Source organism: Apostichopus japonicus, chromosome 7, assembly GCF_037975245.1.
Source record: "Apostichopus japonicus isolate 1M-3 chromosome 7, ASM3797524v1, whole genome shotgun sequence".
NCBI classification, from domain to species: Eukaryota; Metazoa; Echinodermata; class Holothuroidea; order Aspidochirotida; family Stichopodidae; genus Apostichopus; species Apostichopus japonicus.
The window spans coordinates 19,324,062-19,342,389 of record NC_092567.1 but is presented as its reverse complement, the minus strand read 5'-3'; the positions used below and the strand labels follow the sequence as shown (position 1 = coordinate 19,342,389).

At 39.1% G+C, this 18,328-nt stretch overlaps 2 protein-coding genes across 5 annotated transcripts in view; both read right to left on the bottom strand.

The window, feature by feature from the left end:
* Positions 1 to 1,285: 1,285 nt before the first annotated feature.
* On the bottom strand, positions 1,286 to 13,131 carry LOC139969625 (nuclear pore complex protein Nup50-like). 2 transcript variants are annotated; one of them, XM_071974744.1, is made up of 8 exons: positions 12,991 to 13,131; positions 10,965 to 11,133; positions 9,243 to 9,329; positions 7,953 to 8,676; positions 5,779 to 5,847; positions 5,090 to 5,180; positions 4,092 to 4,207; positions 1,286 to 2,922 (listed from the first exon to the last, which is right to left on the bottom strand). In XM_071974744.1, the coding sequence occupies exons 2-8, from the start codon at positions 11,046 to 11,048 to the stop codon at positions 2,663 to 2,665; spliced, it is 1,431 nt and encodes a 476-aa protein (XP_071830845.1). In that variant the 5' UTR covers positions 11,049 to 11,133; positions 12,991 to 13,131; the 3' UTR covers positions 1,286 to 2,662. The 2 variants fall into 2 exon arrangements, with proteins under 2 accessions (XP_071830845.1, XP_071830846.1); XM_071974745.1 differs by having other exon boundaries at positions 12,987 to 13,096.
* A 2,644-nt stretch (positions 13,132 to 15,775) lies between these two features.
* The window catches only part of LOC139969623 (low-density lipoprotein receptor-related protein 6-like), a 47,983-nt gene continuing 45,430 nt past the window's right edge, over positions 15,776 to 18,328 (bottom strand). For all 3 annotated transcript variants that reach the window (XM_071974743.1, XM_071974741.1, XM_071974742.1), the window contains exons 19-21: positions 17,539 to 17,661; positions 17,094 to 17,224; positions 15,776 to 16,690 (exon numbers count right to left, since the gene is read on the bottom strand). In XM_071974743.1, the coding sequence (XP_071830844.1) occupies positions 17,094 to 17,224; positions 17,539 to 17,661 (254 nt within the window). In that variant the 3' untranslated portion in view covers positions 15,776 to 16,690. The remainder of the gene's footprint in view (positions 16,691 to 17,093; positions 17,225 to 17,538; positions 17,662 to 18,328) is intronic.

The window sequence follows — 18,328 nt, the reverse complement described above, 5'->3', positions numbered from 1 at the left end:
ATGAAACGTGACAACTAAAGCAATTTGTGAGTTTGTAGTTTAGTGTAGCGAGTCCCGAGAGTGAGGAAGCCAAACAGAAGCTCATTTTGGAACCCTATCCAAAGGAGGGTCTACCTCAGTCAGCATCTGACCAATTTTGAATAGGTCAAGAGAATCTGGTTCCTGTTGAGGTTATGGTACGGACACTCTTTAATCGCTACACCGTGCCTCCACCTAGGATGGAATGGCATATCAAAATTTAGCCCAAAAATAACAGAAAAACCCGACTTAAATATGCAAATAATTCTGAGCTGGCAATCGGCTACAATGACAATAATGAAAAAGCAAACTGTGTTGTACCTCCTACAAAATCATCAGGGATTTACATATCACTTTTCATGATTGGAAACTTAATTAGCCTGTTGGTTTCTCTACTATATTTCAACATCTCTTGAGCTGCAAATCAACCTGACACAAATTTCAAACTGAATTTTCAATGACTAAAAAGCTGTTTGAAGCCTGTCAATAAGATATATTTTACGATTTTCTCTATCGAACCAACACAAACTTTGAAAATGTAATTTCAACTGAGAAAGAAGTATACACACTGTATGGTCAGAACACTAATCTGTTGTCAGCTATAACTTAAATTATATCATACCAGCTGCTTCATCGCACCCTCCCCCTTACCCTCCCCCTTACCCTCCCCCTTGCCCTCCCCCTTGCCCTCCCCTTGCCCTCCCCTTGCCCTCCCCCTTGCCCTCCCCTTGCCCCACCCCTCCATCAGTCCCAGTAGATGTTGAATGTTCACTGGGTAACTAACATAAAGATAAGCAATGATATGGTTCATACTGCATAGTAACTAACGGTCCATTTATAACTTGGAAAAGTATGTATTTAACTAACCACTATAACACACTGGAGTTTGTATTCTTCCTGGCAAACTCTCTGGTGACCCATGAGCACGATGAAAATGCACTCTGCACCTTTCATCCGTTCCAGCAGATTGGGGAATTCCAACATACCTGGTGAGGCTGTTAATTAGGTTTCCAAGGTTCATGTTTCAACAACCATGATTTAGATCACCTCTTGTTCATACTATACTAAGTTTGTCATATAAAATATGAGGAACACAAATCAATAGCATTCTCATTTGGTGGAACACTTGTAGTTTGAGTCGAATGTCCTGAATATTGCAATCAAAACGAAAAAGTCCGCTTTAATCTAGTTTCTGCACGAGATGCATGGTAAATCTTAAATGTTTTTATAATATTAATCTGACTTATGGTATTCAATATTTGTCAGATTTTCATTGTCCAAAATAAAATGAGCAAAATTAATCATTTGATAAGAGTTACAAAAGAAAGCTATTTTGCAATGAAACATTACACATAGCTTCTTTCCCTTGCAACGTAACCTAACCCATCTGTCTAATTAAACATGAACATACAATATTTAGAGACATATATATCGCTATTCTGCCATGGGCTCAAAAGTTTAAGGAAGTGCTTCACTTTTAAAAAAAAAAAAATTAAAACAAGACATTGTGTCAAAAGGCGGAAATGGAGGGGTGCTGCAGCTAGGCTACCTAGCCTATCATTATCTGTGCTCCACAGTTCAACACATCAGACACTGCTAGCCTGCAGATATAGTCTCCCTTGTTTGATATTGATTCAGCCTTGCTATAGAGGATTTTATAAACTGGTGCACCCTTTCTATTGTAACACAGTATCTTACTAGAGTATCCCAAGGCAACTTCAAGAAATATGTTGTGACCTAAAATGCATAACTCTACAAACCGAGTCTGTGGCAATGTGTTGCAGTGGGTGTAAGAACCTGTGCCAAAACAACCAGCTTTTCTTCGTTTCACACTAGCACGTAGCCATTCTATAGCGTGTTTTGAAAGTTTGATGGAGAAAAAATTGAAGGATGCTTTCAAAAGTTTTCTCTACATATGTGAATCATTCTGTCAAGATCAGTGACATGATGAATTACATATTCATATATATGAATATATATATATGAAATTACATATTCATTTCTTAATTTCATCTGAATAAAGTGACTTTCCAGCTTTAAAAATGACTCAAAAGTTTATTAATATTGGAAATGCCTAACTATTCTTATATTCACAAACTGGTTGAATATAATCTGGGTTTTGCGGTCTGAAATTTTGTTGCTAAGCCATTTTTCCTTTTTTTTTCATCTGTGACCATCCTTTAAATATTCAATTCCACAGCGAATGAAAATTTTACAAATCAGAAACAATTTAAAACCGAAAAAGTGAAAATTCAACCCCTGTGCAGAGGTAGACAGGGGAATATGTTGCTACTGGCTATTAGTGATCCATCATGGGGCTTTGCAATGAGAGGTGTATTCGACACCTCAAACAAAACGAGTACCTTTCACGGCAAAGGAGAAAAACCAGCGTCTTCAGCCGAAGCCCGGTGAGGCATCCAGTTACGAGCCCGTATTCCAAAAGGCCAATCTACCCCTGCCCCTATGACCAATTTTATATTTTTAATCTTTCTTAGCTTCAATTGGCAGTTCCCTTAAACCTGTATTTGGCAACATGTCCCTGATTTTGACAGAATGGGTCACAATTTTGTGTTTTCTTCCTTCCCTAAGCATTGCTAATTAATTTTTTTTAATTTTCATGCCATTCAGCGCTCTTTCTCTTCCCTCATTCTTTAACTTTGTCTAGTTCTTCCTTCAATCTGTCCGCATCCTCTCCTGTCTTGACCCTGAGGAGGATGGCCGTGGGCTCTGGCGAACAATCGCTCTCGCATCTGTTGCTGGTCTGAGGGTTGGGGTATTTCTTCTTGCAGATCGGACAGAGCTTGTCGGCGGGTGGGTTCATGGGCGCCATCAGGATGACATTATTTTTACCCTGCCTCTCGACTGGCAGACCTTTGGGTATACTGATGTTGAAAATGATGTTACCTGTATTATCAGAGATTACAAAAGAGGGGTTAATATCAATTGCATTTTAATGGGATATATGGGTGACATATTGTGTATTATGTGTCTTGGTTGGTCAACAGCTGGAGAGAAAAAACATTTCAAAGGGATATATTTGTGATGGATTGTGTATTATGTCTTGATTTGTCAACAGCTGGAAATAAAAAAATTCAAGGGATATCTTGGAGGCAGACAATGTAATATTGTATCTTAATAGAGAAAACTATTATACAGTTAGCTGAAAACTCTCTCAATCTCAATATCTTGTTCCCAATTCATCGATGGAGTTGATTTAACAGGACCTCTTTTGACTGGCTCAACTTTCCCTTTCTGCTAGAAGTGGATCACAGTGGGTGGTCAATGAAGTTATCATAATAGACAAATCTTCAAATGCTTATACTTTCCAATTGTAATCTACTTGTTGATTCATCCTTCAAACGCAATACAATTGGAACGTTGTGCTCGACTTTTGCCAGAAAATATTCACAAAAATTGTCACCGACTTTGACCAAACTTTTGTACCATCTCAACAAAAACTGCCATGAGGATGTGGGTCTGAGTCAAGGATGCAGAGAGGAAACTAGCAAGCAACTTCAGCCACTAAAATGTCCCTTTAAAGCACTATGTATGGTTCCCGAGACATGATATATCGGTTAGATTCATTTTTCAACCGAATATCCCGTTTTTCAATTCAATGCAATTTTAGCACAACATTCAGATTTGATGTAGGAGAGGGGAATGGAGGTGGGACGTGGCGTGGGACAAGAAGGAATACAAGTGGTTGACGCAGGGTATAATATAACTTTTGTTTCTAGAACCGTGAGCAAAGAAACAGTTCTGTAATTTACTAAGATTACAATTATATAATCATTTTCAAATTTGAAAGAAAAAAAAGGAGCCTTTTGTGTAGTCAACATGTCACATCACAGATCATTGCACGATAAAAACTCATTCCAAATAAAGTGAATGAATTTCAAATCTTTGAAACACAACATTGGAACAATCTTTGTATCTAGAGGATGGATTAAGGTCATGATTTTTATAAGTACAGTTTTTTTTCCCTTTCTTTTACATTCCTCCACCTGCCCCCTCCCCCCTGCAACCCTGCCTTCAAGTCGCTCAGTATTAGTTCCAGAATATCCAAGTCTTACCTAGACTAGTGTCAGCTCTCAGCATAAGTTGTCCGGCCTTTTCCAACTTCTTGATGTGGAGCATGCCTACACCTCTTTCCTTATATGCTCCGTCCTTCTTGTAGTAAAGTTTGGACCTGACGTGGAAAAAAACAGAAGACAAAGAGATGAACCTCTCTTGCTAAATGCAGCTTTTTGAGTCAATTTTGGTCATTTTCAATCGTTTTTTACACTAGACACCTCAGAGATATGGAAACGTCCTGCCCGAGGAATTGACACTTTTTACATCGAATGGGGCCCTAGAAGAAAATATTGATATAACTGAACCAGTAACCATCTTAATTTCCAAAATTCATCAAATTAATCAAATAGTTATCTTAGTTACTTATCTTATTGAGTTGCATCCAATAAGCACATATTTGTTTTATCTGACATATATATTTGGCTACAGTACCCTGAATACTGCATATCCAGGGATCACACCCTTAATTTCATTCTACAAAACCCAGAAGGAAGCAGGGAAGGGATTTCAAGACAAATTCCACTTTTCATGTATGTCAATAGTAGGATCTGATCTCTAGTTAGACAGTGTACAAGGTACTGTTGACTACTGACTGGCAGCCCCAGTAAATAAGTGGCTAAATAAGGATTATCCCCAACTACTGGCTAGATAGCTCAGTGGGTAGCACAGAGTGGGTAGATCACAGTGGGTAGAGCAGAGTGGGTAGAGCAGAGTGGGTGCGCAAAGTGGGTAGATCAGTAGGTAGAGCTCAGTTGGTAGAGTTCAGTGGGTAGAGCAGAGTGGGTAGAGCTCAGTGGGTAGAGCAGAGTGGGTAGAGCAGAGTGGGTAGAGCACAAGGCTTGTAACCCTCTGAGGTCACTGCTTCATACTCATTTTTTGAGCTAAACAATTTCATTTCTCTTTTCCAAGCATTACCAAAGGGAAGTCTCCCATTCTTCATTATTTGATATATATATTGGAGAGAAGGAAAAAATCATCAAAACGTTTAATATTTTACCTTATCGAAAATATAGCATCTTTTTCTTCCACTTGTTTCACCTCTACTTTTGGGGGTTCGTCTTCATCGTCGTTTGCTTCCTTCTGCTCTTCTAAATCATGAAAAAAGAAAATAATTTTGAAACTTTTGACCAATTATTATAAATGAATAAAAAGAGTTAAAGAGAATCTAGAACAATAAATAAACTAGGTGTGAAGTTTTATGTATGACTGTCTACTCCCTATTACACGTTCACATCAAACTGGTCAAGAAATTGATGTTCGACCCATGTTCCACACCTCTGACCCCCTTCCCCGGACCCACCCTCTGATCCGTTTAACATGTCAACACCACCCTCAATTTCAGATCTGCTCACACCGTCACAATAGCATTCATTTCAAAGCTCAAAGCAGAGGATGATCTAGTATTTGAAGTAGGAGGCTGGTGGCCCATGGGGGTTGTTGAAGCAGGCTCCCATTTAGTGAGGAATATCAAGGCTACATATTATGTCCATAGTTAGGTCTGCACACATGGTTGTACTAATACAATATTTTCAATTTTTTGTGTGGGTTGAAGAGGGCGGATGCACTACCACCCTCCCCCCCCCTCCCCAAACATCACTTCCCCAGCCCTGGATCAACACCTGATAGGAGTCTGTCTACACATAGAGTATCTTCAACAACCCTGCTCACAGGGTTGTATTTCTTTACCTTGATCCTTCTTTTGAGTGGCTGTCGCTCCAGTGAATGAAAAACCAGCAGCGTTACCTGTGGACGTACCTACAAAGATAGGAGAGACGATGTATAAGAAAAGCTGGGTGGTTCAATATGTATGAGCGTGAAATACAACATACATATGAGTATATGACAGACATTCTACTAGTTGAGTACTTCAAAAACTTAATAGCCACACTTGAGAATTTTTTTTAACAAAATTGGCAAACAATTTTTTTCGGGATCCAAAGTAATTACCAGCTTTTTGCACCATTTCGGTAAAACTAAACTATAGCATTCGTCCATAAGGTTGTAGTAGTTTCCTCACTTGCTTGTATTTAGAGTCAATGGTTCCAGTAGGTAGGAGCAACAGTGATTGCATAATTTAAGATATTGAAGCAGTGGGTAAAAGCTACAATGTATGAATATGTCAACATCTCAATGCAATTGAATTGTTTTTTCTTCTTCTTCTTCGTCTTATTTTCACTCTATTTTCATTCCTTTTCTTTTGGTAAGAAACTCGTACTGTTGTATTCCTATTAGGCAATTGTTTCCATTTCATCACAGTACATATCCATTGTACCAAGGTACAACAACTTATGTCTGACTTTTCTGCCCTTGAGATACTCTAACACATGATAGCATGTCAATGCTAAATATTCCACCATAACTAGTTTTAGCTAACATGTCTCCTCATTACTACTGCACTATTTGATCAGCATGGTATACACACTGATAATATCTCTTAGCTGATAGCTCTGCCTAAATGAAATTTCAATTCTTCCTTTCAAACTAGACTAAACTGTCTGTTTCTCTACTTGTTTTTGCTAGTAAGACTCTGGTTAAAGTATTTAGGAACAAATGTACTTATACAAGTCTACAGAACACATCCAAACCAAACAATCTAAACAGAATTTGTAACATTTTAGAACTGCCTCCACCCTCAACCCCCCCCCACCCCTTTCCCCCAGAGTAAGACTCTGGTTTAAGTATTTAGAACAAAAGTACTTATACCTGTCTATAGAACATATCCAAATCACAATCTAAACTAAATTTGTAACATCTTAGAGCTGCCTCCACCCACCCCCCCTCTTCCCCCTCCCCTTACCCACTGAAGTATTCTCAAATTAGATGTTTCAATTTTGCTCTCGCAAGTCTGTCTTTAAGGTTCTGTCTAGCGTTGTTGTGGAGTATCCACATACCTGACTGAAGTTAGCAGCCACTAACAGCACATGTAAACTATAAAACAAATTTCTTATAAATAGAGGGCAGCAATGCTAATTAAGAACTAACTGTAGCAATTATAAGTGGTAAATGTCATGATACAACACCCCCACTTTTGAGTCAATGCTTCACTTCTTTTGGATGTACCCATTAAATCCTCTGGATTTCCAATGTAACCTGGAAATACCTTTCAACCTATTTAACAGACCTGTATCAATCCTACCCCGATTATATACAGAGATAGGTCCGCTTAAATTAACTCTTTTCCAGGCTGAAAAACTTTCTTTTCTTCTAAGGTACCTACCAAACAGGAGGAAGGGTACCTGTCAACTCAGGGAATAATTTGGAGTTTTCAAATTTTGTGTCGCAGTTTTTGAAGGCTAAGAATTCTGTCTTTTATAAATACTATGGTCTCTGTGTGAAACAAAAAATGCTATCCATCTTTAGAATTGCATAGCAATTTGACCATTTTTGCATACTGTAGCACTTTGCAATGCAATACCTTATAAAGTATTCCCTTCAACTCACTTCAAATTTGAACCTACTCGAGAAATCGCATACTGCATAATGTGGTTTTAAAATACTGAAGGCTATCCAAGTATATGTGAACATGAGCTTGCCAAGAGAGGGAGCCATAAATTTACACAAAATTAAAAATAAATTAGAAACTTCGGTTTTAAATGGGTCATCAGTATTGCCCTCAAATTTTTAGCTTGCTAAAAAAGTTGCTAAAGGTTTTTCTCAAATTCCTTTCCAGGAATTTCTGATTTTCAAAATTGAGACATTCAAATTGTCTCAGTGAGGCAAACAATGCTCTCAGGGTGATGGTAGAATACTTGTAGAAATCAAAGCTTAAGTGAACGTTATCGGACTTTGTAGCATATCCGGAGACTGTGACGCGGTTCTTTCTTTCTGATTCTACGCAAAATATAATGCAATATTCATACCTGCATTACCAAAGTTGACTGACGAAGAACCGAATGTTAAGTTGCTCCCTCCGAATGTTAATTTACTACCTCCGCTGCCAAACAAACCGCTCTGCGGTTTTGCGACTGGTTCGGCTTTTGATCCAGACTGGCCGGTCGGAAGGAATCTGACTCCTTCCGATTGCGATGTTCCGACGTTACCTTTCGGTTCTTTATTGTCGTCGTCTTCTTCGGCGACCCTCTGCGTTACGGTTTTGTCATCGTTCGTTCCGAATGTTGCCGAGGAAGTCTTCATGCTGGAGCCGTACTTCCTCTCTATCTCTGTCAAATGTTTGCGGTAGTCGTTAAATATGGGGGTGAGATCACACACTGGTGTCTTAGCCACGTGTTGCTGTATCCAGGAGTTAACAGCTCCGTTTAATGCCCTCAGCTTGGAACAGTACTTCGGGTTGGTCTGCGAGCTGGGCGAGCTTGCACTCCCGTTGAGGGCAGTGTTCATAATCCCACCGGCTTTGGCATCCGCATTTTCCGAACTGGAATGTGTGCTGGTTGGATTCAATGTTGTTTTCGGGAATAATTCAGTACTTGATAATGCAGGTTTCGAGCTTGTCACTTGAAAACCTGAACCTAACAGTGTTTTGGAGCTGGAAACCTGAAAACCTGAGCCGAGGGTCGGTTTAGCCGCAGAAGTTGATGGGTTAGAAGAAGCAAATCCTTTAAATCCTCCAAATGGGCTCGCTTTGACCTGTTAAGCAAATAGAATTAGACAATTGAAATATTTTTATAATTTTTATATTATTATTATCATTAATATGATTATTAAACGATAATTTTCCTCATTTAAACAAGGGAGTGAATGACTTCTTCATTAAATCCAATGCCAGTACTTGCCAATAATGGTAATTACAAAGTACTGTACGTTCAAAATAATCCATTTAACACTATCAACATGTTCTTCCCGTTGAAAATGTTTACAATTTGGGAGAAAGTAGAGAATGCAAAGATATGAGACCTGTTAAGCAAATAGAATTAGACAATTAGACATTTGAAAAATTAAGCCATTGAAATATAAGGCAATTGAAATATGTTTATATTATTGTTACTATTAATAATATTATTATTATTATACAATCATTATCCTCATTTAGTCAAGGAAGTGAAAGAGTTCTTCATTTTTATCAAACGCCAGTACTTGTCAATAATGGCGAGTACAAAGTACGTACAAAATAATCCATTAAACACTATCAACATATACTTCCCCTGTTGCAAATGTTTTACAATTTGGGAAAAAAGCAATGAAATGATACTTACACCACCGTCAGTGTTTCCGAGCCTCCTGTGAGCTCGTTTTATCTTCCGCTTAGCCAAAACGGATTGTTCTGCAATCTGTACACCCATCTGAAAGGCAAACCACATATAAACAAAATCATAATATAAGGAAGGCAGCACATGTAAATCCTCACTTAGGGGGGTGACTTCATACCTCATAGCATCACCAAAGAGTAAACTGAGTTAACACACTTATTCTAGGCAGAATTGTCTAGTTGTGTTACAGGCACGTTCGTAGTTTATCCCACAGTGCACTACACTGTGTGTGATAGGGCTTACAGGTACATTAGTAATAGTGGTTGGTAGTATAGTACACTGTTGACTGGTCCTTCAACACAGTCATATGTCGCCTTTCCATACCAATTTATCCCTTCCTATCAAAACCTCTCACAACGAGAGTCAATCCGTATACATCACGTAATTTGCATATTAGTGAAAAAACCAGTCGTTTCCTATGTGAAAAATGCACGTTGGTTTTAGCTATTAAATTAGTACGTAATTAATCAATTTTTTGGGTTAAAACTTTCTGAGTGTATTTAGTTGTATCCCGAGAATCACTTTGCAGAGTATGAGGGGAATACATCACGTATCCTCTTACCTTTAACACTCTAAACAACTCAAAATTAATTTTATGCCTTAAGTCACCCTAAAAAAGTATTCAATGAAGTCTGCGACAAAAAATTATGCAGAGCATGAGAAATGAAACAAATTCCAGGAAATGTTTAAGTATTCAAATTTTGTGGCAGCAATTTTAAATGCTATGAACTTGCTTGATAAAATATAATATTATTATATTAAATATTATATGTTTACAAAAATTGTGATACATTATTGTACTTGTATGGCAATTTGCCCATTTTGCGTAGTACTTTGCTACGGGATACTAGACAAATTATATCATGCTTTCTGACTACATCCCAGTTCTACAGCTTGTTGAGCTCAGATAGCAAATACATTATACAGTTGATTCACATCATTTGCATGGGTGGATGGGTTGTGCAATATAAATCTATGTCATACGTGGACGACTACACCAACTCCTAAACACTGTGGTTCAAACTTTAAACTAATCATTAATCCTTGAAAGATAACAAAACTGCATAACGAGATGTTACTTTCTTCGTAAGGAACGATCACATGGTCATCAAAAGTGGAACTTTTCTTTCATAAATTAATTCTGACCTTCCGGTTTAAAAGGTTATCTGCCAAAATTAATCAAGACAAAATAGTACATGTCTTTCTTTTTTCATGACATTCTTTGTAAAGTACATTTACTGCATTACTCTTTAAGGAAAGAAATATCCCATGTTTATTCTTTTTACTTGCTTTTCCATGGCAATAAGCACACCTTATATAATCGCTAGCATAACCACATAAAGCAGAGTGGCACATAACAAAGTACAGGACCAGGTATTTCATTTGTATGTATTTTTAGATCCTCCTGCAAGCAGGAACTCGCGAAGAAGCCATCATTGGCTTATCAAAGCCGCAAGCTGACCGAAGTCAGTCTCTTACATTCATATTTAACGTCCATGATTATGAATTGTTAATTGTCAACATCTCTGTAACTGGACGCCATACATTAATCTGGGAGTGACTCGAACAAGGGACCTTATGATTGAAAGGCACCGGCGTTAACTGGTGTTAACATACAGCAATGATATCAATCTACAGTACATCAGTCACTCGGTAACCAAGAATTACCTCAACAACTGCTACTTCATCTTCATCATCATCTTCCCAGTTGTCTTGAGTTAACTGAGAGCCAGCTCTCCTTTTGGCTGCCATGTTTATATTCTAATTAGTGTACAGTAGTATTGCTGGTTTAGTTTCTGTAGCCTGGCAAGTTTCTTCTGTAGTACGGGATTCAAATCTGTCATCGAATAAAGAATATATAGATATATGGAATTTATGTAAATGACATTTGGTCAAATGACAAACCATCTTCATCTATTGATCAAAAGGATCCAACCTTTTCACACAGATTTTTTTTCTGTTTGGTTGTCATCTTTCCAGAAATTTTACCAATTGCAAAAATAAATACCCTCACTAAGAACTGGGAACATGCAAAGTATTTTTGAAATATTTCGCAATTTAACATTTATCAGCAATTCCCAAGGTCCATGATCACTGAACCACAAGGCCACCACTTTTGAAGACAGGTAGACTTTCTCTTTCAAAATATTATGGTCCCTGTTGAAATCAGAATAATTGCAGAATACACTGCAACTGGGCAGACACCATTTTAAAACAACACTGGCATCATGGTCACCTTGCATAGAGACACACATATATGAATTATGAGAACGATGCATCATTTTTGGGTGTGGCAATGATATAAATTAAAGGGTGTAAAGACTCGCGCAAATAGAAACGTCTAATGCCGGTTATCTGACCTAATTTCAAATGAGGTGCAACAGAAGTGTTAGAGACCACCATCGATCCCAGAAATATACACACACAGCTTGCTACCTTTGGTATTTAGACACTAGTGTACAGTCAATACATGCAGCTACGGTCAATACCCACAACACAGTGTACCCACAACACATTGGACACAACACATTGGACACCTCAGGTTTAGATAAAAGTTAACAAGGTATCACGTTTCATTACTGTCTGCATTTTGCAGCGAAAAGCAGAAAACTTCACTTGCAAGCAACGAAAAGTTAACTTTTTCAGAGCTCGGCACACGGTCTGGGGCAAGTCTTCAATTGATGTCTTTAACAGACCAATGTAGCCTACTGCACTGCTGTTGTTCATAGAGTCTCTCTTCCAAAAGTAAAGTCCAAAGTAATTCTAATGACGTACATGGCTTTGAGCATTTGCAGTGAAAACAAGGCGCTTTTACCGTTAGTGTGCATCTCTCTTTAAAAACACCAAAATGAACACAATAAAACACCAAAATAACCACTGTAAAGTTAAAAGTAGCCTAAAGTCAATGTTGTGGCTTCGCAGTGAAATCATTGCATCGTCGGTGTTCATGTCTCTCTTCCAAATATAAACAAAGTTGAATTTAATCTCTCTGTCGCAGTGAAATCAAAGTGTCATAAGCGTGTGTCTAAACTATGCCCAGAGTACAGTAGTGTCAAAGTCGTGGCTTTGTCGATTCAAAGTCGCGGTCAATTCAATGGGTCGATAGTGTGTGAAGTTACCAGAATACTGTCAATGTCAATTGGTCAATAGGCTATCTAGTGACCATGACTGCCAAACCGGTACCAAAGTAGAACTACTTAGGTGGTGGGTAATCTGCAGTTAAGCGTAACACTGCTATTGACCCAGTACAGTATAGCCGTACCAGGGCCTACATCTTTGCAGTTTCACTAGGCCTAGGCTAGGCCCTAAGTTATATAGGCTGCACTGAATGTTATGCATATGGCCTAAACTTTCGCAATAACATGGCCTAGGAACAATATAACTAGGCCTAGGCTAGGAATAGTGCAATATGACGAGCATTAGACTAGACCTAGCTACTCGTATTACTAATTATAACTAGTGTTACTGCCTTTGCTACATCTATGATCCTAAGCCTATGTTAGCCCATGGAGGTAAAAACAGACCTCCATGGTTAGCCTAATGTAAAAATATCCGTGGAGATTACATATGGCTATCCCTCACACCGAAGAGAAATATCAGAATTGTAAGGTGGAAAGCTTTCTCTAAAAGTTTCTAACTTAGTAAGTCGCAATATTTTATGATGCTTAACACAAGAATGACCCATCTTACGTACGATTCACTGACAAGCCTTGGAAATAGCCATTTGCAGGTTCGAAGGATCAGATATTGTTGTCTACGAATGTATACAGCACATGTACGAATCGGCGCACGAATCCCAGTTGAAATATCCAGCTTGCTCAAGTCGTTTTGACACAATCTGACATCATGCTCATATTACGTAATCTCATCTCATACACCCGCATAGGTTTGTACAACAGCGGGGGAAGGTTTCGAGAAGTGGAAGGAGTTGGAGAAGGGGAAGGGGTTCGAGAAGGGGAACGGGTTCGAGAAGCGGTTCAAGAAGGGGAAGGGGTTCGAGAAGTGGAAGGGTTCGAGAAGGGGAACGGGTTCGAGAAGGGGAATGGGTTCGAGAAGGGGAAGGAGTTGGAGAAGGGGAAGGGGCTCAAGAAGGGGAACGGGTTCGAGAAGGGGAAGGGTTCGAGAGAAGGGGAAAGGGTTCGAGAAGGGGAAGGGGTTCGAGAAGGGGAACGGGTTCGAGAAGGGGAACGGGTTCGAGAAGGGGAACGGGTTCGAGAAAAGGGAAAGGGGTTCGAGAAGGGGAAGGTTTGGAGAAGGGGTTCAAGAAGGGGAACGGGTTCGAGAAGGGGAAGGGGTTCGAGAAGGGGAACGGGTGCGAGAAAGGGAAGGGTTCGAGAGAAGGGGAAAGGGTTCGAGAAGGGGAAGGGGTTCGAGAAGGGGAACGGGTTCGAGAAGGGGAACGGATTCGAGAAGGGGAACAGGTTCGAGAAAAGGGAAAGGGGTTCGAGAAGGGGAAGGGGTTGGAGAAGGGGAAGGGGTTGGAGAAGTGGAAGGGGTTGGAGAAGTGGAGGGGTTCGAGAAGGGGAAGGGGTTCGAGAAGTGGAAGGGGTTCGAGAAGGGGAAGGGGTTCGAGAAGGGGGAGGGGTTCGAGAAGGGGAAGGGGTTCCAGAAGTGGAAGGGGTTCGAGAAGTGGAAGGGATTCGAGGAGGGGAAGGGATTTATATGAACTATTCCAGGAATATACCTCCATATTTATAAAAATGTTACTGAATAATTTCAAGTTGATCTGCTTGCCACTAGTTCATAGAGACAGTAATTGAATAATCATGCTGTGACTTTTTACAACCACAAATGGAAAGTCCACACAATAAGGCTCATGCACAGCTAAAGGCAACCCAGACCATTGCATAGTTTTATGTAGCATGTAACTATAACATGTAGAAGATCTATACTCATAATGTTCTAAAAGTTGACCTTTAGGTGTAATTTGGCAGTATATTTGTATTCCCTTGTGAATATGATACAGAAACCCGTTCTCACTATACTACCTGCCAATCGAGGATTAATTAGCCAGGGAGAATTTGATCACTACTATGGGGAACCACCCACCCCCCCCCCGGGCCCTTCACCCTCTTTTCAACTTCACACAAAGTAGTACCACCTTTCATTTAGATCTATACTAATTATATAGATCTCAGTTATAGGCTAAACATGCCACAGAATGCACCATTTGATGTGACTAAAATTTTACCCCCATTCTTTATTCAAAAAATCCTTGATTCACCTATGGTACTTCCATGATATTGGTTCAGGCCCCTACCGTTACCAGTCAGAAGAAAGTGGAATCCCTCCCCCCCCCCCCCCCCCGTGTCCTTCTTTGAAATCCTGTGCATGCCTCTGGATATAGATTCCTTGATACAGCAAAGAGATGTATCCCGAAGTTGGCAACTCTGGAATGCCAAAAGAAGTCCAAAGGGTTCATTCGCATCGTAGCATGCTGACTCGTTTGGATCCAGGCGTGATTGGGATGAAAATCCCCTTTTTCAATCCCACGTACAAAAGCACAGAAACCAAAGCACTAATTATATAGACAGCCCTAACATTTACCATTTTCCATCTAGTATTTTAATTTTTTCTGGTGGAGAACCCAAAGCCCCATATGGGATGAGACTTCAAGGACCCAAGGGTCACACCCGCCATCCTGTTTAAACTCCTGCATCAGCTCATACTTAGCCAATACCATATAATTACAAACTTAACCAATATCTTTAGTGTTTATAATAGAGATCACTGTTAAGAAATTTCAGAACAACTTTAATCGAAACAGCAAAATCTTGCTCTGTTTTGGGTGATATCCATAATCCTGGTTTAAAACTTTTGTCTAAATAGCTATAAGTTTTTTAAAATCTGTGATGTCAAAGTCTCCACTAGGATCTGAAACCTTTGTAATTTTCCTCTGCTTTGTTTGTCATATCTTTAAAGGGTGTGAAGACTTGCGCAAAAAGAAACTTCTAATGCCGGTAATCTGACCTAGTTTCGAATGAGGTGTAACAGAAGTGTTAGACACCACCATCGATCCCAGAAAATACACACACAGCTTGCTACCGTCGATAATAAGACACTCGTGTACAGTCAGTACATACATCTGCGGTCAATACCCACAGCACAGTGTATAAACGATACAGCCATGGACATCTCAGGTCCAGCTAAAGATAACAAGGTATCATGTTTCATTACTGTCTGCATTTTGTAGCGACAAGAGAAAAACTTCACTTGCAAGCAACGGAAAGTTAACTTTTTCATATGGCCGCACATGGTTTGGGGCGAGTCTTCAATGCCTTTAAGGTATAATGTTAGTATAGGGTTGATCCAGAAAACCATGGCACCATTTTTAGATCATGTTAATAGCTTGAAGTTTTAATTTTCAGCTAGTTTGAAAAAACCCTGTATCCATCTCAGAAATTAAAAATTGAAAGAGTTACTTATATATTTTAGCACACAAAGAAATACAAAGATTGAAGGAAAAGCTTTGCATTTAAAATATCTTTGTTTTTGCTTTTTTCATTGTAAAAGAATACTTACACATCACCAGATATTTTCACAGAGTGATAAACCAATTGTCATTTGAACACATTTACAAGTTGAATAATTAATGGAATATATGATAAAATGCAGCATTTCGTTGTCTTGGTTACAGCACCATCAGTATATAAGCCTAGCTGAAATTTACAGTATTAAAATATGAAGAAATATTATATTAGAAAAGTATTTATGATGATTTATAATCATAAAAAACTCTGGTAGCTGCTGCAGTGAAAATAAAAGTTCTTATAAACTTCTGTTAAATATATTTTCAGTTGTATAATAACTGAAACCAAGCAGGTTGTTTGCATTGACTGTATAAACCAATCAAAGCAACAATCAAGCAACATTCTCATCCTCCTTGCAAAATTCTCAGATGTGAACAAGAGCCTTGTTCACATCTGTGAATGCAAGAAGAACCAGAATCCTGCTTTTTCCCTGGAGAGTAAATACAACTGACCCCTGAAACTTCTACATATGAGAACGCAAGGGGGATCGATCAGCCTATGAACAAAAGAACATTATGCAATTGCAAAAAGGTCATGATGATTGTTTACATTTAACTGTGAGGGTTTTGTCCTGTACGTTCCTCCGTATGTTACGCCAGTTTATGCTTAATCCCACGAGCGTCCACAGCACAACCTTTGATCGCCCTTGCAGGGTCACGACCTTCGTCGTGAGGGAGGCCAGGATTGTTGGTACTGATCCAGACTACGCTAGTGTCCCACACCATGATCTTGATTCCCCCCTTGCCTTCTCCACCGTGAACGAGGCTCGACCCTTTGCAGCATATTTTAATTATAGCAGTACTGATATCCGGACATTCAAAGTGAAGATGGAGAATCGTCCTCTGGACTGATCATGGATTGAATCTATTAGTTGTGCAAAGAGAAGATGGAGGGAAATATTTTCAATAACAAAAAATCATGGTATGACAAAATATTTAAGCCGATTGCTTTTCGCTGCAAAAATTGCTGGAATTTTCTGCATCTTTATATTATCATCGAAAAAAACACATCCTCGTAGCATTTTGTATCGCGAAATAGTGAAACACGTACACAGCTAGTACGTCCAAAACACGAATTACATGGAGCCACGTCGATAAGCAGTCCAAAATCTCTGCAATTTTTTTTTCAGAGCCAAAATAATCTGTCACTTTTTTTTATTGGATACCGGATCGGCCAGTCCAATTGCAAATCTTTTGCAGTGCCCTCTCTTTCAAATGACTCAGAGCGATAGGATTTTAATTGATGTGAAGAAAGAAGTTAATTGTACCTATGTTTGGCATCCAACCTCATCCGATCCATCGGCACACTCCTCCATCTGGTCGCACCTCCACATCAGAGGAATGCAGACGACAATACCAGATGTGCATTCAAACTGTCCTTCCCCACAACTTGTTGGAACTATATAAACAAAAGAACAATCAAAACTACAGTATGAAATGTCTCGAAAGGGTAATGAGGGCGGTATTGAAGAACTTAGCATGCATAGACCCCAGATGTGTGACCCCATTAATTCATTTTGGCTTCGGCTGAGAGTACAACGTTTCTGTATGTTGCCATCTAAATTTTTACAGAAAGTTGTTACAAAATAGGCTGAACTCAGCCATTTCTTCACTTTATAAAATAAGAAGATAAAATGAAGACTATTAGTTCTGGAACATAACTTAAATTTGTTATCAGAAATAATTTTCGAATATGTTGTTAAGGTGACTTACCCTTGCATGTCCTGCCATCAGCTGCTAAGGTCAAATACTTTGGACAGGAACACTGGATTTCTTCATGAATATTTATGATGCAGAGATGGGAGCAACCTCCTCCATTATAACAAAGGTGACTTCCTAATAAATAACGATGATAACAAAAGTTAGATCAATTAAATACGTTAATTAAGAGCTAGCTTACTAATGCATATGTAACAATTGGATGCATTCATAACAAATTATTATAAAACAGTTTATAATAACTAATTTAGAAAGATGAATTGGAATGTCAAAAGGCTTAAATTATCTTCACCACCTCCCCCCACCCCCCCACCCCCACCCCCACGTTTGATCAATTGGATTAAGAATTGTTTGCAGATAAAAGGATAACTGTAGGGTGACCTAATATACAGTCATGGTTTGGCCCACAGTCCTCCCAACAGTAACAGTGTTCGAAAAATGGACAGACAGTAATGTTGACAATAGTGTCCTTTCCACCATACTGTCCTATTAAATATAGGATTTGGATTATGCGATCCCCACCCAAGCAAAGGTAACCTTGTACCGTAGGGGCCCCAAAGTTGTTGCCCCACTTTTCTAACATTCAGTCGCAAAATAAATCACTAAACAATGTAAAATTAAATGAGAAAAATAGAAACATAAGAATAGGAGTACCCCTAGATCAAAGCCCCCCCTCTTCCCCTTGCCCCTTCCCCTACCAGCAAAGCATCATCTTTCCCTTCTCCATCCATAGCATTGCAATTTAATAGTGTTACTAGATAAATTATTTGTGTCGTAACCGATT